General features: G+C 48.9%; 1 protein-coding gene across 1 annotated transcript in view; it reads right to left on the bottom strand.

The window, feature by feature from the left end:
* Positions 1-23,610, bottom strand: part of GALNT17 (polypeptide N-acetylgalactosaminyltransferase 17) — a 458,315-nt gene extending 434,705 nt beyond the window's left edge. The window contains exon 1 of the mRNA XM_027613677.2: positions 23,343-23,610. Within this exon, the coding sequence (XP_027469478.1) occupies positions 23,343-23,580 (238 nt within the window). The 5' untranslated portion in view covers positions 23,581-23,610. The remainder of the gene's footprint in view (positions 1-23,342) is intronic.
* Between the last annotated feature and the right edge of the window lie 600 nt (positions 23,611-24,210).

Consider the following 24,210-nt stretch of genomic DNA (forward strand, 5'->3'; position numbering starts at 1 on the left):
TTATTTGGAATAGACAGAATTTGGAAACAACCCAAATGCCCATCAACAAGAGAATGGATAAACAAACTGTGGGCTACTCATATAATGGGATATACTCAGCAATAAAAAGGAATGAATTATTGATATACACCACAACGTGGATGATTGTGCTGGGTGAAAGAAGTCAGCCAGAAAAGAATACGCACTATATTATCCCCTTTATGTAAAACTAAGGAAGGATGCAAACCGATCTATCATGCCAGAAGGCATACCAGGTGTTGTTAGAGAGAGGCAGATGGGAGGGGCAGGAAATATTATCACAAAGGCGCGCATGGAAACTTTTGGGGGTGATGAATACGTACATTTGCTTGAATGTGGTGGTGGTTTCCCTGGTGCATGTATATTTCAAAACTTAACAAAGTATAATCTTTAAACGTGCAGCTGATTGTCTATTAATTATATCTCAATAAAGCTGTTTTAAAAAAAAAACTTCTAAAAAGTCCAAGTAAGTATAAAGAAATGGAGACTGCTGAACAAATGTGATGGGCATTTTATCTCCCTTTTAGATGTATTTATTTTAGAGAGAGAGCGGGCAGAGGGAGAGAGAGAATCTCAGACTCCCCACTGAGTGTGGAGCCCAACGCAAGGCCTGATCTCATGACCCTGAGATCATGACCTGAGCTGAAACCAAGAGTCAGGCGCTTAACAGACTGAGCCACCCACCCGGGAGCCCCTCTCCGTTTTATTCATGAGGAAATTCAGTTGTTTGCCAGGTAAACAGAAAACTTTACTTTGGTTCCATACGGATGCTCTACATTGAGCGCCCACATTCATTTGCGAAAGAAAAATCAACAGACGTGCACACTGAGCTTGAACTATGAAGTCAGCACAACTCTGCAAAGGACAACTCTTCAGAAGACAGAAACTTCACCGCCCTGAGCATTTATCTGTGTTACGACTCCAGGCTCAGAGGGCCCCACAAGCAGGAGGTAAGGAGAGTTTCAGGTGGGCAAAGAGTGGCCTTCCCTGAAGCCTTTGCCCACCTCATCAAGGAGTGCTGTGGGTCACATCTGCAGGGACACTCACTCCCCATTCTCAGCCCCTCCATGCCAAGGCTCTAGCTTGGTCTGAACTACTAAATTCCTCCTTCATTGTTTCACCTAAAAAAAATTAAATGGGCTTAATTTTAACATTCAAGTAAAGCCAAGCCAATTTCATTTGCAATGCGAATGAAAACAGTTTTAAGGGTGAAAATGAAAACATATATTTGAAATAAACTAATCAGCAGCACCAGAACTCAAAGCCAGATCAGAATCCAAGCGTGGGCTTCTCCCCACACCTCTGGGCTTCTCCCCACACCTCTGGGCTTCCCCAACACGGTGACAGCCCAGCTTCATTCAACCCGTCTTTCCAGTAGGCTTCCCTGTTATTTTTGCGCTTCGGTCCATCAATGTAAAGCAAATTATTTTTCAAGCTTTTCTGATTTTAAATATTCATCCTCTTGAAGTAGGTCAGTCTTTCATGAGCCTCAGCTTCTCTTTGAACTGATTCCCTTTTGCTCCATATCTCCCCTAATAGGAACGTGTAATGCATTCAAAGTGTGAAATCCCATTCCAGTTAATTTTACTGATTCCTTTCAGGGCCTCCTTATTTCTTATGCTAATTCATGTTTATTTCAAAAAGAGAAAACAAAACAGCCTTTTGGAGAGAATGCCTTCAAAATCTGTAAAGAGCCCCTGCATTTTTTCGTCAATTACAAATGAGCTATCCAATATTTAAATCACTCGCTGGAAATAAAGGAAGCTTTTAATACATTTCAGAACACAGCAAATGGCCTTAGAGAACTTCTTCTTTGCAAGTGAATGTATGAGATGATGATAAAATACATACCTTGTCATACCCACACACTCACACTCACCTGCTTCCCCGGATGATTAAAATGGTCCTCTCTGCCGTCCCCGTCTCCTCATTGAGTTTCCTACTGGTGACAATACACAAGGCAAGTACCACACAAGTCCCATACCTCTCTGCAAAAACTCCTCTGAATTGTGAAAGGGGACGAGGTTGTGCTATGTTTCCCCCACCTAATATGCCACCATGCCTGGGAACAAACAGCCCCCGACCCTGGAAGAACTGTCTCATAAGGTCAGATCAGAATGGCCTGGGACCCAACGGCTCTTCCCCGAACCCTGAAAATACTCTGTTTCGGTTCCAAATCCACTGATTCTAAAGATCCCCACTTTCCCCCTAGTAAGAGATTAATCCCATAGTAACGGATTCCATGAGTAAAGATGGACTTGTAAAATGTGCCGAGTGTCACAAGCGAACTGATTTGGACTTCCAGAATCGTGACTGCCTGAACCCAACCCGGAGAAGGTAATCACTGCATCCTTTTAGAGGCGCATCAACACGTTAGGCTTGTCGCTGAAAGGGGTAATTTACTACCTGGCCTCTGTCTAACACGCCTTCAGGATCAGTGTTTCCGAAAGAAGTCATTTCCTCCTGAATCATTAATAATTCAACATTTAAGTGGCAGCAATTCTCTCTTCATCATAAGTAAATATCAAGAAATTGTCTTCATCATCTCCTACAGGAATATGAACTAGAAGAAATACTTCCAAGACTGGCTCTCTCCAAAAGAAAGAAACATGACTCTGTATTCCGGAATCCCTGTTTGGTTCACGAACGAGGGGGAAAGAGCCATAAAAGCTGGTCAGTGTCATTTCTTTAAATCTGTTTCCTCCTTCTCTATGTGAAATCGGTCAGTAAGAACAGTTTATTCGGAATGGCCATAATCAAAAGCACAAGAAATAACAAGTGTTGGTAAGGATGTGGAGAAAAAGGAGCCCTTGGGACCTTTGGTGGGAATGGAAACTGGTGAAGCCACTGTGGAAAACAGTATGGAGGTTCCTCAAAAGATTAAAAATAGAACTACCCTACAATCAAGCAATGACACTATTGGGTAATTACCCAAATAATACAAAGACTCTAATTCAAATGGAGACAAGCACCCCTATGTTTATAACAGCTTTACCTACAATAGCCAAATACGGAAATAGCCCAAGTGCCCATGACTGATGAATGGATAAAGAAGTAGTATTAGATACACGACAGAATATTACTCAGCCATCAAAAAAAATGAAATCTTGCCATTTGCAACAACAAGGATGGAGCTAGAGAGTATACTGCTAAGTGAAATAAGTCAGAGAAAGACAAATACCGTATGATTTCACTCAAATGTAGAGTTTAAGAAAAAAAGTGAATAAACAAAGAAAAGAGGCAAACAAAAACCCAGACTCTTAAATAGAGAGAACAAAGAGGTGGTTGCCAGAAGGGAGGGGTGGGGGGGACGGATGAATCAGATAAAGGGAATTAAGCGTACACTTCACATGATGAGCACTGAGCAATGTATAGAATTGTTGACTCACTATATTGTACACTTGAAACTAACATAACACTCTGTGTTAATTATGCTTGAATAAAAAATAGTAACAATAAAAAACACTTTATTGGCAGTGTATCTATCATCTCTTCCCTAACAATCTCCTTGGCAAAGCCTCTTCCCCCTCTTAGGTCAAGCCCAGCTCCAGAACTTCACATCAAACTGTCTCCTCAACATCTCCACCTGGATGTTTAATAAGCATCTCAAATCCAGTGTATCCAAAGTTGGATGTTTCATCTCCCCCCACACCTGCTCTCCCGCAAGTTTTGCCCGTCTTAGTGAATGACAACCCCATTCTTCTAATTGGTTAGATTAAAAGCACAGAGTCATCCGTAACTGCTTTCTCCCCGGCCTCGTATCCATCCATAGATGGACACCGTGCCATCTGCAAAATCTACCTGGGACATCACACGTCTCACTGCCTCCACTACTCCAAACAGATCTAAGCCACCATTTCCATCTTCCCTTGCCTGGATTGCCACAATGACCTTCCCACTGCTTCCCCTCCTGCTTTCACCCTGTCCCCTACAACATCATTTCCACACAGCCAGGGTGGTCTCTTGAAAACATCTGAATTGGAGCATGTCGCTACTTTAAGCACAAAACTCTCCCGGCATCACTCAGAACATCAGTACATGTATCATCTCCTCCAGAAACCTTCTCTGGAAGCTAGGTCTGGTGGAGTTCTCCTCTCTACTGTGCATCCCCAGTATCCTGGGCACACCTCCATCGAGCACTAACAATGCCACATCTGAGTTGCCTCTGTCCCCCAGTGGACTGTACCTTGAGGGCTCATTCCCTTAAAGCATGCAACACACAGCACATGCTCAATAAGCGTCCATGAAATAAAGAAGCCCTGAACTTTGAGGGTCTTGCACTTGGTTTAACGCTCTGCTGTCACCATCTTTTTTTTTTTTTTAAGATTTTTATTTATTTATTTCAGAAGAGAGAGAGCACAAGCAGGGGGAGCAGGAGAAGGTGTCACCATCTTGAAATGGTTCATGATTGTTGAACAAGGTACCTCACATCTTCATTTTACCATGGGCTCCACAAATTACATAACTGGTCCCAGAAGGACGGATGGCCCGATCCATGGATCAATGGATGGCCGGACAGATGGACTCAACTTAGGCAGTGCAGTACTAAATGTCAGAATACAATGCCACAGCTTGCAAGGAAAAGACTTCAACAAAGAAATTTTGTAGTTAGCCAAGGCATGTATCTACATAAAAGCAAAGGAAAAACACAAAACGAGATCTCTGAAAATCTATCATCCCCGCACATTTCCTTCAGAAATGTTACTGGTCTGTGAAAGACAAACAAAATTACGAATTCCAGTATGTGGGGGTGCCTGGGTGGCTCAATCGGTTAAGCGTCTGACTCCTGATTTCAGCTCAGGTCCTGATCTCAGGGTCCTGGGCTCAAGCCCTGCGTCGGACCCCACACAGCGCCGGGTTGGGGGCGGGGGTTCTGCTTGAGGATTCTCCCTCTCCTTCTTCCCCTCCCCCTGCTCACACGCTTTCTCTCTCTCTCCCTCAAATAAATAAACCTTTTTTACAAAAAGGGGGAAAAAAAAGACGAACAGAAGACAAATGATGGAGACTAATATGATCATATAATTAATACAACATGGCATTGATTCAAGTATATAGATATAACATCAGAGCAGAACAGACCTCTCAGAAACATCATCATCTTTTTCTATGTAACAATTGAGAGCTCGACAAAAGAGAAACATGAGTCATTGGGAAAGGCAACATTATTCAACCAACACGGCTGAAATAACTAAAATAAGTGGAAAAGATCAAGCTAGAACTTCAACTCCCAAGTATAATTCCCAAGCATAATTCTCATGTGTATTTTTAGTTACATGCTAAAAATCCAGCTTAATTTTTTTAAATAAAGCCAGAAAAAATACATGTGGGTATTTTTTTAAACACCGAATCAGAGAACACTTTGTAAAATTCAACGTTCTTGGAAAATGTAAAGCCAATACATCCCGTCCAAAAAAATTACCAACATTAAAAGGTAAGCCATGAGTTTGGAAAGCATATTTGTAATAAATACTGAAGACAAAGATAATCTCTTCACTACATTAAAAAATGTATGCAAATCAATAATTAATCAACAGATAAATTGTTTTGAACAGATCAATCAGAGCTTAAAATTTTAGCAAAATGCAAATGCAAATAAATCATATTTGGAAAAATATTCAATCTCACTACCAATCAAGAGAATGTAAGCTAAAACACGAAGGTGTGATTGTTTATCAAATTAGCAAGGTTTTAGAAATTGTAACATCTCGTCATTGTGAAAGAAGATAAGGGAGTACAGGGACTGTCGGGTACTATTGTGAAAAACAAACTCATACAAACCTAATGGAAACCAGTTTGGCAAAATTTATCAAAAGTCTTTAAAAAGCCCATACCTTTCGGTCTACTGATTCCACAGGACACTACTTCTACCTGATACTGGATATAAAGTTCTACATATAAAGATGTTCATCACACTATTATTTATAATCAAAATTTGAAAGGAAATCATAGAAAATATATATTTGGTCTCCAGTCCCAGCTCCTGGTACAGAGCTCCTCAAACTCTTGTAATTTCCTAAGCGATAAGAGCAAGAGGAGCATCTTTTGTTCTAGTGTGTCCTCTTTGAGCCTGGTTCCCAACACAGGCTCCAAAAACCCTTGGACTTTCCTGGGTGATGGAGGAGCTCGTTCTGATGAGGTGATTCTAGGTGGACTCCTGGATGAGAGCTAGTCGCCAGAGAGATGGAGCCATGACTAGGAGCTTAGAATTTCCAGCCCCACATCCCATTCTCTTGAGAAAGGAGAAGGAGTAAAAATAGAGTTAATGATTGATCGTGCCTGTGTGATGAAGCCTCCATAAAATCCCAAAAGCACGGGATCCGGAGAGCTTCTGGGCTGGTGAACATGGAGGGGCTGGGAGAAAGGCATGCCCAGAACGGCCACGGAAGCTCCCACGGTCCGTCCTACACATCTCTTCCATCTGGATATTCAACTGTATCCTTTACCACATCCTTTTATAACAACCCTGTGAAAGTAAGTAAAATGTTTCTGCGTTCCATGAGGTGCTCTACAAAATTAACTGAACCTGAGGAGGGAGTCCTTGGAAACTCTGGCTTGTGACTGACATCTGAATTAGGGCGAGGACAGTCTTGTGGGATTGAGCCCTTAACCTGGGCATCTGACGCTATCCCCAGGTAGACAGTATCAGAATTGAGTTGAATTACGGGACCCCCAGCTGGAAGCACAGAGAATTGCTAGGTGTGGGGAAACACCACATCTGGTGACCAGAAGTGTCAGAAATGAAGTGCTCTCTGTGAGTCATGAAGGAGACACACAGAAGAGACACAGGAAGGAAGAACTGGGTTTTTCCCTACAGAGGAAGGAAAAACTCTGAATTTTTTCCTGATGCAGCAATCTGTATTTCTGCCTAGAGGGAAGTGAGATAGAGACTTAGGATAAAACCACTGCATGAAAATACTATATAACCAAAATTAATGTTGACGAGGTGTTTGGTAACACGGGGAAATATTTATATAAAAATGTTAAGAGAAAGCACAGGACACAAACATTTATATGCAAGCATGATCTTAAAGATGCAAGAGTGTTTACAGGGAAGAAAGAAGATGCTCTTATCTTAATGCTGTAGAGCTATAACAGTTTTATTTTTGAATTTCCATTGTTCCCTGTTTCCCAACTTATCACAGTGAATGTGCTAAGTTGATATCAGACATGTTCTCTTTTTTTTAAAGATTTTTTATTTATTTGAGAGAGAGAACACATGACAAGGGGGAGGGTCAGAGGGAGAAGCAGGCTCCCCGATGAGCGGGGAGCCCGATGCGGGACTCGATCCCAGGACTCCAGGATCATGACCTGAGCCGAAGGCAGTCACTTAACCAACTGAGCCACCCAGGCGCCCCCAGAGATGCTCTCTTAACTGCCACACAGACCGCCCAGCTGCCACCCTCCGTCACCTCCGTAAAGTAGGAGATGCAGACAGACCGACAGACCCCGGCACGCGGTCGCCAGGCTGGCAGGTACCCCTCGATTTCGCAGGCCACCTGCCTCTGCTCTCTTCAGTTGAGTTGTGTACCTGCCAACAGTCCCTTGTGTTTTTCCCAAACTTCTTCATACCAGCTGTGCTTGTTACTGTAATTATGTAATTCTATTGAATTACATAAATGGATGACATTATGAGTGAGAAAAAAAAGAGGGTGACTGTCTCAGTGAAAACCAAGTTAAACGCTTTAGAAAGACTCAAGGTGGGGGGGGAGAAAACCACAAGCGGGCAAGGAATGCCATTAGATGTGGGCAAGACAACCACACAAGGTTAGGAAAAAGAAATGCATCAACTCTAGAAGGTTTCTGCACACCGCAGAAATGTGCTGTCTTAGAGTCTAAACTATCACATCCACACAGACCCCCATTACTTTTCAAGAGCTTGGAGATGACAGGTGGCTTTCTTCAGGAAAGGCACCTTGGTGCTAAGGGGTAAGAAGCATTGCCAGGGATGAAGAACAAAACCGGAGCGAATGGAGGGTGTGGGATGGCTGGGGACCACGGCGCTGGTGGCCGTTCTTGGAGCAGAGCCTGGAGGTGGAGACCATCCTGGAGCCAATTCCCAGGTCCTGGGCAGGATGTGGGGCCGCACCAGGAAGAGGGAGCAGAAAGGCATGGGCGAGCCGGGAGTCCTCAGGAGGCCGCTATGGGCGGCTACCGCATCTGAGAACAAAGACGGAAGCTAGCACCTTGTAAAACCAGATCAATACTACAGTAAACTGATTTAGCAAACACCAGACGACAAGCAGGTTTTACATAAAAAGGTAAAACTGTACTCCCGGCAAACAGAAGGAAATCTATTCACCCAGATCAAGCTTATCCAAACCAAAGACACCCAGATGGCATGAGATGTGGGCATGGTGCGGGCAGAACAGGGGCACACCGCGAGCCCCAAAAGGGGGGCCACCTGCTGGGGTCACAGCAACACCCACTGATCACGAGGGTAAATCTCATGTTCAGTGTTCTTGCAATGAGAAAAAGAAAAGGTCAGTTTTGAAGGTACATTTCTGCATCTTGAAATTAAGAGGCAAATCCTGGCAAAAATGTTAATTGTGTTGGGAAGTTTAAAAAAAAAAATCTACTAGAAGCCAGGAATGTATCAAACATCCCACGTGAATAAACTCATCCAAGCTTCCCAAAAGCCCTGTGGAATCAATGTTTTTAGAGATGTAGACATTGAAACGAGGGGTGCTATCTGCCCTCCGAGAAGCCGGCTGAGGGTGGTATGAAGGGCGGTGGGGGGGGGGGCGGGGGGAGCTTTTGACTCCAGAGATAAAGAAGGAAGCACTTCAAAGCACAGGTGGCCACCACCCTCCCTGGCTCCCGGCTGCTCATCAGAATCACCCACTGAGCTTTTGAAAAAGAAGGATTTCCAAAGCCAAGTCCATCCAAGACTGGTATCTGCAAAATGTGAACCTCCAGGTGGAGGGATCTGGGAACTGGTACTTTTCCCCAAAGTTTCCCAAGTTTCCCAAGTTTCTTCATCAGTATGAAGCTCTGGCCTCTTGAGTAAGTGACAAAGCATAGGCACTGTGTGTCCAAGTTGGGACCGAAATACAGTGTTCTCACCCTGAGAAAAGTGAGATGTCGATTTGTTTCTTCGTTATAAGACCGCAGTCCAGACAAGCCCCCTACTTCCCAGTCTATTTCACTAGAAGAAATGAAGCTTATACCATACGATCCAGCAATTGCACTACTGGGTATTTACCCCAAAGATACAAATGTAGGGATCCGAAGGGGTACGTGCACCCCAATGTTTATAGCAGCAATGTCCACAATAGCCAAACTGTGGAAAGAGCCAAGATGTCCATCGACAGATGAATGGATAAAGAAGAGGTGGTATATATACACAATGGAATATTATGCAGCCATCAAAAGGAATGAGATCTTGCCATTTGCAACGACGTGGATGGAACTGGAGGGTGTTATGCTGAGTGAAATAAGTCAATCAGAGAAAGACATGTATCATATGACCTCACTGATATGAGGAATTCTTAATCTCAGGACACAAACTGAGGGTTGCTGGAGTGGTGGGGGGTGGGAGGGATGGGGTGACTGGGTGATAGACATTGGGGAGGGTATGTGCTATGGTGAGCGCTGTGAATTGTGCAAGACTGTTGAATCACAGATCTGTACTTCTGAAACAAATAATGCAACATATGTTAAGAAAAAAGAAAAAGAAGAAGATAGCAGGAGGGGAAGAATGAAGGGGAGTAAGTCGGAGGGGGAGACGAACCATGAGAGACGATGGACTCTGAAAAACAAACCGAGGGTTCTAGAGGGGAGGAGGGGGGGATGGGTTAGCCTGGTGATGGGTATTAGAGAGGGCACATTCTGCGTGGAGCACTGGGTGTTATGCACAAACAATGAAACACGGAACACTACATCAAGAACTAATAATGTAATGTATGGTGATTAACATAACAATAAAAAATTTTAAAAAAGAAATGAAGCTTACAGTATTTATTTCAACTTCTGGGGCATAAGGTGTTCTGTAGATTTGCACTGTGTGTCTTCCTTATAGAAGAACGCTCCAGGCTCCCCCCACCCCCACCCCCCGCAAGCAGAAAGTCATTTGTCTCCTGCAGAAACAAGCTCTGTTGAACGTATTCTTGTACCTCCTCAAAGACCTGAAACAGTGGGAACTTGGGTGTCCATGAGTCTGGACACGATGCTCAAGGTGAGCGAAGGGCCGCCCTCACGGGAGGGGGCAGGCCCGCCACGCCCCCCTCTCCCACTGAAGCACAGCAGTGGTGCCTAGCAGTCCGGGCTGAATCAGGAACTCGGCTACGAGATGCTGAAATTCGTGGCCAAGCTGACCCCCTCTGCAACCATTAGTCTGCTCTCCACAGTCTCTCGGCGGCCTATAAACCCAAGGCTTAGAAAAGAGTTTCATGACCCACTATTACATCCGTATAAAGTCTTCAGCACAGAGCTGGGTACCTTAAGCGCACACGCAATGTTAGCTACTATTACATGTATTCCTGTTAGCACCATCGTCTTCATCATCACCAGGAATCCCCGACTTCTTGTGGGTCGGAAGGAAAAAAAACACTTTACTGAACACAAGGGTGCTGGCCCGGTGTTCCAGTTATTTATTGCTGTATAACAAACCAACCCAAAAAGTTACTGGCTTAAAACAACTACATTTATTTTGCTCATGAATCTGCAATTTGGGCAGAGTTTGGGGGTGGGGACTGCTACTCTCCGCTCCACTTGGCATCGGCTGGGGAGGCTTGAAGGCCAAAGTGGTGTGGGGTAGGGTGAAACAGGTAGGGGTGGATGCGTAGGAGGGTTAGGTGGGGGGGGCGGTCGGCAGGGAAGGGTAGTGTGGGTGGGGTAGATTGAAGCTCACTCATGCATATGTCTGGCACCTGCCCTGAAAGACAAAAGCAGCTGGGAGCTGGACCCTCTGAGACTCTTTCCCCCCCTCCTCCCCTGTTCCTTCCCCCCACCCCTCTCTCTCTCCCCTAGCACAGTGGCCTCAGGACAGCCTGATTTCTGACTTGTGGCTCAAGGCTTCAAAGATGCACATCCCCAGAGAGAGTGCCTGGTAGACACTCTATCACCCTTTAGACCCAGCCTCCGAAGTCCTGCAACATCGCTTCCATTGAATTCTAGCCTTAGAAGGCAGTCGCTCCTTTCTCATTCCTTTAGACTGAACTTTTTATTGCGGCCAAAAAATGCATATCCAACCAATGCCGACTGGCCACGGTTTACATGGAAAGGCACTTTTGAATCACCAATCTGATCCATAAAATTACAGAACTTGAACACACTTTCGATCCCATCTAGATTTCGCTGGGGAGAAAAGCAGTCCCGGAGGGGCTAACTGTCTTCGTCCAGGGAGCCACAATGGCTCTGCCCACCACTGCTACGGCAGTCACAGGATCTTTCCCCAACATTCTCCTGTTTACAGGCACTCTTGTCCAGTCTTTACCATACTTACAGGGGCAACTGCTATTTTCCAGATGGGTAAACTGAGGCTCGGCAACACTGAATGGCCCAAAACCCACGGTTTGGCTTGGCTTTGTTACACAGTCAAAAGGAAGTTTCGAAAAAATCTATCGGCCTCAAAAGCCCATGCTCAGTCCACTGTGTGGTACCCCCTGGAGATCAGCTGGTTGGGGAAGTAAAGAGCGGGGGGAGCCAGGGGGGCAGGGTTGCATGGCTGGCTCTTGTCCAGAACTCGGCGGCATCAAACTTTCTCTGCTGAAGATGAGGCTTTCAAGAGAACCGTCCCTGAGAGGCAACCAGGAACTTACACTCTAACAAAACTCTGCACCACGAACGTGAGATCCTTTCTTGTGCGGAAGCAGAAGGACAGATGTGGGTTCCCAGAGCCCTGACGAGGAAGCTGCAACACCACTCAGATGCCAGGCTGCAGGGACCACAAGTCCAGGCTGACCTCTGAGAGTGAAAAGGACAAAGAGAACACTCGCACTGTCTACTCCTCCCCAAGCCTCTAGTACAGGAGCCGCTGAGGGGCAATAAAAGACTTTCTCAAACCACCCACTTAGTAACTACTGTTTGGCTTTTTGTTGCTCCCCAAACTGCTTTGTGCAAGTAAACACAGCCCAAGGGTTCTTGTCTCTTCCTGAGTGTTCACCTTCAGCTAATGAAGGAAGACACGAAGCTCTTGAAAAGATATTTCATAAGATTTGTGTATTTTAATATAAGTTGCAGCCCCTTTCTTCAAACCTTCTGGAATCAGTTCAATTGCAGGAAGATGGGTAGGCAGAAAAAAAAAAGAACTGAAGTAGGTTTTAGAACAACTTGGCAAATTAGCAAAGTTTGTAACATCATTAAAGAGCTCTTAAATATTCTTCCCTGAACTCCATTTTTATCTTGTAAATGCATTTCAGTAATTGCTCTAAAGGAAATTGTGAAACTTTGGCACAAACATAAATGTTTGCATGATTTAAAATGCAGTGGCAGCAAAGATCATGATTTTTTAAATTGCTAATTCTTAAGCTAACCTTTTCAGTTTGTCTCATCTTGAAAAATGCCAGTTCCTATCAGCAGAAACTGTAATAAAGACAATGCATATATTATTTAGTTCTTTATAATTGCAAACAACTTAGCTATATTTCAATACTTATCCCTCAGCTCCAACATGGAGCATAAATAGGGGATGATTACAATCACTCCATCACTCTGTAAATAGAACACCAGGACACTGAGCAACAAGACTCTTTCTTAAAGCCAACAGATCAGACAGAGAAGCTAGTCCAGAACCAGATATATTTCAATCCCACCACCTTACCCCAACCTACTTATTGCTCAGCTCAATCAGTACTTGTTGATCATATTAATCAAGGGCTGAGACTTAGAGTAGAAAGGCTGGTCTGTCACTCAGGGAGACTAGCCTAATTGAATTAGTCAGGATAATTAACTCTAGCCACTATAACAGAGAAGCTCCAAGATCTCAATGGCTTAACACAACCATCCAAAAACACAGGCAAAGAGAGAAAGCATGGAGGGGATTTTGGGGACCAAACCTGACAGAGACAAACATCGCTTCCACCCACCTTCTATCCAGAACTCAGTCACATGGCCCCCACTTAACTGCAGGCAAGGCTGAAGATTAGCTCTGTGCTCAAGAGGAAAGGGCAATTCTTTGGTGAGCATCAGCGTTAGCTCTGCCACCCCGACTGGAGACAAGGATGGTTCTAGGCTGCCTGATATCAGCCTCCCTCATGGAGACCCTGATCCAGTGCAAACAGTACCATCAAAAAGACTTGTCCCTGCCTCCTAGGAACTCCAAACTAGAGTTCTACACCACATACTCAACCCCAAGTCTCTCGCACAGGTCAGGATGGTGAACAGGAATGAGAAGGGCGTGCTGGAGCCAAAGGGCTTACTTTCTGGGATATCAGCTTGTGGCACTGGCTTCCCAGAAGCAGGTGCCTCTACAACATCCAAAGCCCCACACATCCTTCTGGGCCAACCCTCAGCTGGATGGTGTGGCTCCTACTCAAGGCTTGGTTTCCATTAAAAAATGACCCTCACAGAATTACACTGATCTTGCCCAATTAAAGCCACTGCGAACACCAATAAATTGGAGACTGGACTGTAGAGGGGGCACAAGGCAGAAGCCAAGAACAAAGTTTGCCTCAGGCCTGCTGAGAGTTGCCCAAACAAAGATGAAATTAACAATGTGCACTTGTCAGCACTCTTGTTGTGCTAATTTCCTTGCAAATACCAGCAAAGCCTTTTAATTAACTTAATATCAATTTCACTTTTCTCACATTTTGTTCTAATTATGGGCTGGATTTAAAGCTCTCGCAGCATAATTTAGAGCCCTAGAATTAACAGCTTTGCGACTTTACACACTAATAACTGCTGAACCTGATGGAAGTAAGGTTCCCTGCCACCATCCTGTCACCGAACCCCCAAGCCTGCCCCTCTACAATCCCCGGGCCAGCCACCAGTGCTGATCAGGACTGGGTGGCCACCCAGGAGGCGGTGAGCACCAATCTCACAAAGGGAGACACAGAGAGGCAGCAGGTGGGTGTCTCTGGACAACTTACTTGCTTCTCTGAGTTTCAGCTTTCTCATATGTAAAATGGGCATAATAGTATGCGTAAGCCGGATGTAGAATTCAGGAGCACAAAACCCTTGGTATGTATTAAGTGCTCAATAAAACCACGGTGCAGGGTAAACTACTGTATACATAGATACGCACAAATACCACATATTGCATTTCACCAAATCTAAGATGCCTCCGACTACAAGTTGTACCATTTTTATGGGGAAAAAATGCTACCAGTTAAACTATGACACATCACCAACCCTAATGAATGTTTCAGAGACACAAAAATGGCCATTGACAAAATATGGCTACAGTTTCAATGTGTGAGAGGTCTTCAAGGCAAATCTCAGTTAATCAAAATGCCCCAGGACTTGAGTATTCTAGTTAATTGATTTCTAGTTAGCAAAGAGTCTTGCTTCATTTTAACAGTCACTGAAAATGCATTGGGGGTGTGGAGGGGATACAGACACCGTGGATTCGTGGATTCGTAATGTAAATGCCTTTCCCTCTTTGGTCTTCTGCTTCAGCCATACTCACTTTCTCCAGAAAGCAACTGTTCTCTTGAAGCAAGGCTGGTCATGTGACCAGTTTCCAGACCACATGTGGATCATGCCAGAGACACTTCTGGAAAAGATTTTCTTTCCAGATTAGAGAATAGGAGATGTGGCCACTTCCTTCTTTGTACAAAGATGCAATGATTGGAACCACAGCAGCCATCTTGTAACAATGAAGACCAAGAGATTTATAATGTCATAAAATTATGTCATCATAATGACCTCAAAATGCCAAACCAAAGCTAGCTACCACTACTTCTGGGCATATCATGAGAGAACCAGTTACTTGATGCATTAATTCCCAAATGACACAGAGAAGGATTTTTAGAAATTAATAAAATGTATTCTCTTGCAAACTCTTGGCTCTGACCATGTAAACAATTCGTTATAATGTAAGGCAGAGAAGAACAAGGGCTAAAAGCAGACCCTGCAAAGTACCGTAAGAGCCCAGAAGACGAGACAAGCATTTCTGACAAGGTGGCAGGGAAGGTTTCAGGGATTAAAGGGATTCTGAATGGTTGTTGGAGAATGCATGAGGTTTTAATAGTGGGGTGGGGAGGGGGGAGAAGGATGTTACTCATAATCTGAGAGTTAAAGGACCCTAAAGTCATGTAGCTCTCAGTTATACACACATAAACTTTGGTCCCTAGAAAGAGGGTAGAACTAGAACCCCGGTCCCCTGTTAGTTCAGTGCTCTTTCTATAGGGACGGACAGCACCTAAAAGGCATGTATAACCATTAGACACCCCTCAGTAAACACTAATCACACAATTAGCCATTGTGTCTGAGGCTAGGATGGAAGGAGGCTCTTGTGGAACCTTGCTCCCTATTAACTGTCAGCACGCTCATGTGTTGGTGTCTGGATGTGGCCGCCTGTAATTATGGCAGTGGTTTATTACTCATGCATGGCAAGGCTGAGGCTCTGCAGTTAGCAATGACAGGGACATTATTAAAAGGGAAAACTTCTCTATCAGTGGCTAAGCCAATTGTCATCCTTGTGTCAGAATAGTCTAAAGACCTGCGAGGAGCAATAACTAACACAGAAGAAGGCCTTTCAACCAAATGAGTCCTGCATTTTTTCAAGGGCTGCAGGCATCAGGAAAGGAGGGAAGGAAGGAGGGAGGGAGGGAGGGAGGGAGGGAAGGGAGACCCCCCTCCTGCTGAGGGGTGGCTCCTGTCACCCCCCAGGCAAAGGCCATGCCATGGAGAGTTGGCTCTCCTGGACGTCCAGGTTCCATCTTCTGCTTCGGCGGCCACTGCGGAAGCAGGTTCTGCCCTACAACACAGCACCTCAGCTAAATCCAGAAGGGGTAACAGGACCCAGATGCCGGGTGGTGGCCTCAGGAGGCAGACCCTGGGGAGTCTCAGCTGGGCCAAAGCCTGCGTGTGGTGGGCTGCTGCAGAGGCAGCTGGGGTAGAACAGGCTTCTGTGTCCCCTGAGGGCAGAAGGGCAGTGGGAGCCTCAACCCCACGTCCTCACCGTGGCCCCCCACGGAGTCCCCCAGCCCCCAGGCCACCGGGCAACCTCTTTGGCTGCGGAACAGAAAGGGAGACCTGTCGTAAGTACTGGACAAGCTGGGCGCCCAGCTAAGACTGCACAGGGTGCATGCATCCTAAGGGCGCCACCTCTTGCCACGGTGGGACTTTTCCTCGGGAATAAGCTGCCCCAGGATCAGGGAGACAACAGGTAAATGGAACAGAGGACACAGAGGGGAGGACCCTGGAGGAGCCAGCAGAATTCCTGATGGGAGCAGCTGTCCAGGCTGGATTGGGAAGGACAGAGCCCCAGGGAGCCAGAGAAGGCTGGGGGGCAAGCAGGGCATGGCTGGGAGGGCCTCGATGAGGTTGAAAGCAGCAGGGGAGGGCTTGGGAGAGCAAGCTCAAGTGGAGTGTGCAAGGCAGAGCTCCGAGGGCGGATTCAGATTTTCCAGAGGGAGCCATTCCAGGTGCTGACTCTTGGTCCAGGACATGGCCAAGGATGGGCTTCCAAAGTGAGGTGCACTGGGATCTTTGAAGTTCGGAGGGTCAGATGCATCTTGTAGCAGAGGCACAGCTGGGCAGGGGATGCCAGCACCTATACCCGCCACTGGATTTTAACCCACTTTCCCACCTGCTTGTGCCTACACTGAACCATGACCTGACATCAATTCCCTCATGTCACCGTGGTGCCCTGATCACCCAGGGCCCGCCCCCCATGTCTGCAGAACTGAGTCCAAACCTGGGGCTTGAAGCAGTTCTCCACCTGCTCCTCCAGACCAGCCCCACCTCACCAGCCAGCTCCCCGCACATATTTCTGCCCCATCTCTGCGGCTCCCCATGCCAGCCACCCTGCGGGTTCCCAGTCCTGGGAGCGGACCATCGTCTGCAACTCGCTTCCACATCAGGTCCCCGGGGGGGGTCAGACCACCTGTGTCCTACGGTGCACGTGTCAAAACTTCTGAGTCTCGGGTTAAAGTTCAACGCACCTCCCACCTGCCCGTCCAGGCCTCAGCCCTTCCACACTCACGCTACTAACCCTGCCACGTCTGCACCTGTTAAAACCACCGACGCACCTTTCCAACGAGACCACAGATGTCTGCCCCTGTCCGTATCCCGGCCCCCAGCCCCCAGCCAGCCGTGCTCAGAACGCACATGAGCTTCTGTCTCGGGATCCGACGTGTAGAGGCTCATGACTACTCCTCTGCCTCACAAGCATCATCCAAAGGCATCATCTTTGTAAGTCCAGTGGGAGAGAGAGAGGGAGAAAGAAGGAAGAAGGAAACAGAATTCGGCCTCAGACAAACACAGGAAGAGAGAAGGATCTCCATTAATTCAGAGTCCAAGCAAGTTAGAAGGAAAAGGACCTCCTCTTACTCCTTTGGAGATTCACATCGCAGACAACAATGACCACACCCCGCCACAGAGCATGGCTAGCTGCTCGTGCACTCGTGCCAGAAATATCTGCTAAGCACCTGCTATGGGCCAGGACGGCTCCCAGCGTCCGGGATGGGATAGGGGGCAGGCCGGCCGGGTCCCTTCCTTCCAGACACCTGCACCTTCTCCCAGCTGCCACACGCCGGGCCCCGGGGCTTGGCCCGTCCTCTCTGAGTCCCATTTCATCCTGCCTTACAACCACCCCATTTCTCAGTCGAGAGGTGAAGTGCTTTGCCCAAGGTCACAGAGCTAGTAAGTGCCAGAATCAGTCATCCAATCCAGTCTGTCTGATGCCCGAGTGAACAAACTTTTTTTTCCCCAATTGTATATTCTTAGAAGAGACTTGCAGGTTATCTGATCTCAGATTTTCTTTGTCTGCCATGCGCCTTACCATGCCCATGCCCCTTCCTCCCTTTGCCTCCGCACCGCGGAGTGTGGTCATTGCTGTCTGCGATGTGAATCTCCAAAGGGGTAAGAGCAGGTCCTTCTTGCTCTAATTACTGAGCCTTCTTCCTGTCCACAAAGGACACTCCCGATTTGGCAACAGCAAAGGTCAGGGGGTTGGATTTCTTCCTCGACAATGACATGGTGGCCTCTTCCCTGCCACCTCTGGGCTGGGCAGGTGACAGCTAACCCCGCCGGCAGGGTGCCCATCCCACACGCTGCCTCTCTGCAGGAGGGGTGGCTGCACCAGATACTGGCGGTCCATCGGAGGGAAAGGAAGCGAGCCTCCCTCCAGCACCCAGACCCTGGATCCGCTGACCGAGCCTGGGCCCCTGCCTGACACAGAGACATGCACGCAGCCCATGAAGGTTCGAACTGCCCTGGCCTCCTTCTGATGTGCACTGCAGCGACTGATTTTAATACAAACGTTTGCCCTCTCTTCCTCCCCCCTGCCCTCCTTCCCCTAGCCAGTGCTGGTCCCAGGCACACAGCTATATCCTGGCAGCAGAAAGCGAAAAGCTCCAGGCCGGCCCCGGCATCCATGTAGACGTGCCTTCAAAATGCCATCCCTCTCTTTCTGACTCCACCTGCAGGCCTCCGAGAGCAAATCTCCACCTCTGTCCGGCTGTCCTTGGGCGGCAGGCTGGGTGGGCTGTGCAGGCGCTGCTGGGAACCTGTTGGTTTTCTGCAGCTCAGACCCCAGCTCCGTCTGCCTCTGTGGTTTGGGAGCAGGACTCAGATAGGTAATTCTGACTTCTCTCTGTTCCCATAAAGATTTTCAATTCTTTAAGCCATGCTGCTTCTACTCAATACCCTTCTGAAATCTAAATTTGGAAGCTAACCTGAATCGATTGCATTTCCTCTTTTTTTTTAAGATTTTATTTATTTATTTGACAGAGAGAGACATAGCAAGAGAGGGATCACAAGCAGGGGGAGTGGGAGAGGGAGAAACAGGCTTTCTGCTGAGCAGGGAGCCCCGATGCGGGGCTCGATCCCAGGACGCTGGGATCATGACCTGAGCTGAAGGCAGATGCTTAACGACTGAGCCACCCAGGCGCCCCGATTGCATTTCCTCTTACGACAGAGCTGCCCTGGGCTTCCCTTTGTAGCAGCAACGTGCATCCTTCCGACGTGCCACACAGGGGCTCAATCCACCACTTCCATCCTTCAGGCATCATCCACAGAGATCCTGGGGCTGGCGTGGGGCAGGCAGGTCGAACAGAGAAACACCGTCTTCACCCTGACTTTCTCCCACCCTGCCTGGGGGAAGTACCGAGTCTTCAGAAAATCTTGGCGCTGCCCTTCCCTGGCTATGTCATCCTGGCTGAGTCACACAGTATCTCTGTTTCTCACCTTTCTCTCAGCTCTAAAATGAAACAAATAATTTCCTCAGAAGGTGACAGAAAGTCACAAGTCATGTGCAGAGTTCCATGAGAATTCTAACAAGAAATCCGTCTGTCCCTAAGTCAGTCGTTCCTAATGCCCGTACTGAACCACCAAGCCGCCGTTTCATAAAATATTTTAACACAGCATTATTTTCTCTCATGTAACTCTTTGAGAGTTTCCAAATTTTCTACAATAAATATGAATGAATTTTTTCCTACCAAAAAAAGGAATATAAAACCATATTCATATTATAAAAAAAAAAATCACACATTCAAAGAAAATATACTGAAATGCATTATTCCCTATGTTGGACAACTGCTTCCCTTCCAAGTTCCTCTGAAGGATCTGGAGCCCTTCTGTCAGGAGAGCGAAGGACCAGAGCAGCCTCAAGATGGCGCAGACAAGATGGTGGAGACAAGATGGCTTCCTCACACTCAGTCTCCCCAGCTCAGTCTTTCTAGCTCCCTCCCCCTCACCACATGCACCCAGCCTGACCCAGCCATGACAGTGTCAAGACTACTTCCTCTGTGTCTATCATTTACCTCCTAAAACTAGCTCCCATCCAATTAATCAACCACATTCTGTACGAGGTGCTGTGGATGATGCCTGAAGGATGGAAGTGGTATTAAAAAGTCCAAAATACTGGTTCAAGCCCTTAAAAAGCCTACCGTCCAGCTCTGGACTCAAAGGCAAACCCACGGAGGCACAGGAATATAAGCCATGAGTGCAAAGAGTCGCTGACAAGAAAGCTTCAAGTACCTCGGAGCAGGAAGAGCTCAGACACGTGGCCTGGCACAACCCCACTCCCACCCCCAGGGCAAAGACCTTGAGCCAAACTTTCAAGGATGGAGGAATACATAAAGGGAGCAGGGACAGCAAACCCAGACAACTTCTCGAAGGCTGGGGCTGAACTGTGGAGGCTACAATCCGAAGGCAAAGGCTGGGCATTCCTGCGAGCATATGGGTCTGGCCGGAGGAGGCAGAAGGCACTGGGCAAGGTGAGAACCTGGGAGATGATGGTTGCAGCTGGCTGTGGCCGACCCTGGCCATCAGCCTCCAGGCTTGACCGTGATTCCTTAGGAAACAGAAAGCCACTAGAAGCTGGGCCCTTGGGGAGTGGTGCTTCCCACGCCGACAGCAGGAGCCACGCATAATCAGTGGAACGCTAGTGTGAGAGACCAGGCCCAGGGCACGGGGCAGAGCGTACTGCCCTACATCTGGGGTCAGCAGTGGGAGCCTTGCCGAAAGAATGGGAAAGCAGGTGCCAGACAGAGTCTGGAGGGGAAAAAACTAACTCATCTCCATGTGCTTTCCCTGCCATATCAGCATCTCCGCTTTCTCTTTAAAGCATCCTTGGCAGCCTATAGTTAGAAAAACATGACAGTTTCAACAACCTGTAACTGTTTTTCCAAAGGCAGGATTTGGGATGTGGGCACTGAGAATCTTAGCAGAGAGGCTGATTCTAAGGAAGCCTGGGGCCCCGGGCCCCATAGCCCAGCCCCCCCCCCACCTCCGTCCCTCCTGCAGGAACTCGCTAAGAGTCCACAGGAAGGTTTGAGAAATCTGAGCAGCCTTCAACAGGCCAGCTCCCACTCTGTACCCGGAGGGCTGGACCCAAGTGGCCTTGCTCCTACGGTATGCCCAGTGCCAGGCTCTCACAGGCCCGCCATTAATCCCTGAGGAATAAAGAACACCAAGGTCAAGGTTTCTTTATCCTTCAGAGGCAAGGGATAGAGATAGGCTGCAGAGCAAGTGGGCACCAGAACCCAGGCCCCAGGAGCCCTCGCCACCCTCAGCCACCCTCACCCTGCAGCAGGCGGCCCCAGCGGGCCTACTGCATCAACAGGTGGGACGCACAATGCCCAAGGCAAGCACAGGCATGGCGCACCAGCAGGTGGGGTGGAGAGGGGTGTCCTCTCCATTTCCTGACTCCTCCCTGACCTCTTCCTTCGGGCTTCCCATCGCTCCAAATTACACTCAGCAGCCAGGAAGATAGCACCCACCTAGTCGCAGCTAGAATTCCTGGCTGGCCCGGGAAAAGCTTTCAAGCCAGTCTTCCTACCAGCTCCACCTCAGAGGCAGCAAGTCAAGAAAGCTCCATCTTCCCACCCCACAGCGCCCAACCCAACCCGCCCCCAGTGCCAGACATGTCCCTCATCCCCCAGGGAATTGCTTACATCACAGGAGAGCAACATGCAAAGAAACCCAACACCTCCCCACCTCCCCCATGTGAAGCAGGCTTTTGGCTTCTCAGAAGTTCCCACCCCTACCCCAACCAGCTGGCACCAACGGGCGAATGGGTTTTCCTCTTTGCTTGCTCGGTGTAGGCAGTGGGCCACGGTGCAGGCCACAGCTAGCCCGGACGCAAAGTCTCAGGTCCCCACCCCAGATCTACTGAATCAAAGACTCTGGGGCTGAGGTCCAGAAGCCTATGACCTAACAGGCCCTCCATCTGACTCTGACACATGCCAAAGATTGAGGCAGACTGGTGCCGCAGCTAAGAACCTCAATTCTGGAACAGACCATCCAAGTTCAATTCTCAGCTCCACTCCTCAGCAGGCAGTATCAGCACCTATCTCCTGGGGTTGCTATAAAGACTAAATGAGTCCCTGCATGTCTGCGCACTTAGTAAATACCATTCACATTTTAATTACTCCTCTTTGGAGCACGTGGGAGTGTGGCTCTACCATATTTCGTTTCCTAACGGAAACCAATACTAAAACGACTTGTGTCCCTATGTGGAGCCTTACAGTGAGACCCGGGCTATCTTGAACTCTCTCTTTTGGGTCCTATGGGTGGGTCTTTGGCAGGTATCTGAGTAGAATCAAAGGCCCACCCCATAAGCTTCTAATTTGTCTGGAAACAAACTGGGGATTGCAAATACCCAGGGCAGATACAAGTTCAAAGCATCCCCTGGACACTTGTGACATGACATCAAGAAGACCAAGGCGATATTTCAGAGGGTGCTCAGAGATCTGACCACATCCCACCTAGAAGGACCCAGCAGGGATCACTGGGGAGCAAAAATTATACCAATTATTACTATTGTTATCATTATCTTTATGCTTATTTGTAGTTCTGGAATTATCATGAGAACACGAGTTAGAAGCTCAGGAAGGGAGGTGGCAGCCTTGGATCTGCCTTGGATGCCAGCCCTATGGACCACCAATACTCCTTGTACTCAGGTGATTTGCACTCTGACCTTGGGGACAGCAAGTGTCCATTGACCCATCAGTCCCTGGGCCAGACGTGACCAGGGCACATCAAAAGTCCCCCCTTCTCCAGAAGCACTGAGGAGAACGTTTTACATGGGACAGATTCTGACAATTGCCATTAATTGGACGGCACGCCTCGCTTTGCTGCACTCTGAAACGCTGCTTCCCCAACCCACCAGGAACTTTAACAATCGCCCTCAGGCAGCTCTCCGGCGAGAAACCGGGTGTGTTTTTAATAGCAGCCTCCACGGAGGCAGCAGGAAGGGAGGAGTCCTCATTATTAGCTGCGCAGCCCACCTCCCGGGGAGATGACATAGTCATCCAACTTATTACCGAAGCGCATGAGCTCCAGACCTGAGGTCTTGACTTTGCAGACAGTTAAGCCCGCCAGTGTCCCTCCCTGTCTGACCCCACCAAACGCTAAGCTGCACGAGCTATTTCCTCCAAGTCGGCCGGCCTGAGCCTCCAGTTCCATTTGGCCGCGCGACTAGTTAGTTTCTGCACTCGGGCTCGAGTCGCCAGGAGGGAACGGGGAGCCAGCTGGGCTGACATGTTTCCGCAATAAAAGCAAACTTACAGCTGGGGCACAGAAGAAGCAGGTAATTCTTTCCAGCAGCCCCGGCCTCCTGACCAAGACAGGTTAGAAAGGGTAAGAGGGAGCCTGCGGGAGCCAGGAGGTATCGGCTCCCCCCACTCCCCAGGCACCGCGCGCAGGGCCCCAGGGGTTTACCGGGGCCCGGCCCGCCCGCTCAGAGCCCCGTGGGCGCCGGCGGGTGTCCTTACCATTCAGTTGCCGATAGACGATGTCCTCGAGCAGCGAGAGGCGCTTCAGGACCGCATCCTGGATGGGGCTGGCGCTGTGCGCGCTAAGGTTGGCCGCCTCGGCGCGCGGCCGAATCTCGTGGAAGGCGTCCCCGCTGCGCACAGAGATGGGCCGGCACTTGGCCAGGAAGAGCACGAAGCCGGCCACCGCGATCAAGTTCAACACCAGCAGCACTTTGACTCTTCTCAGTGAAGCCATCAAACACGCCCGGCCGGCCCTCGCCCCGGACCCGCGCCCCCTCGGGCTCCGGCGAGGCGCGGGGCAGCCGGGGGCCGTGTGAGCCTCACACTCCGGACGGCCGGCGGGGAGCCCAGAGGCTCCTGGCCCCGCAGCGCGGATGCTCCGGCAGCGGGACGGCTGGGAGGACGGGGCGTTCAGAGGGAGAGCGAAATCGCTCACATGGAAGCCCTCGGTGTGCAGAAGTGCTCCCGGAGACGCCTGCTCAGTTCACGGCGCGCGGCCCTTTCCGGGCGCCTCCGCTTCTCGGCGAAGGGCCGGGGGCCGTGAGTCTCTCCGCGGCACCAGCAAGTGGCTCGCCGCTAGACCTCGGCGTCGCCGGGAGCGGAGCTGCCCCGGCGCCGCGGCGGGAGCGGCGCGCAGGTGCCGGGCTCAGGGTTTGCCGCCCGCCCGCGGGGGAGCGCGCCGCGCCTCGGGCCGCACGGCCACCACCCTCGTCCGCAGGCGGCCGTCGCGGCGCGCGGCCCGCGGTCTTCAGCCCAGGACCCACTCCCCGGGGCGGGCGCCTTTGTTCCGCTCACCGACCCGCTCATTCACGCCCGGCAGAGGGAAAGCCCGCGCCCGGCGCCCGCATCCTTGCGGCTCCGCAGT

Source organism: Zalophus californianus, chromosome 10, assembly GCF_009762305.2.
Source record: "Zalophus californianus isolate mZalCal1 chromosome 10, mZalCal1.pri.v2, whole genome shotgun sequence".
Taxonomy (NCBI): Eukaryota; Metazoa; Chordata; class Mammalia; order Carnivora; family Otariidae; genus Zalophus; species Zalophus californianus.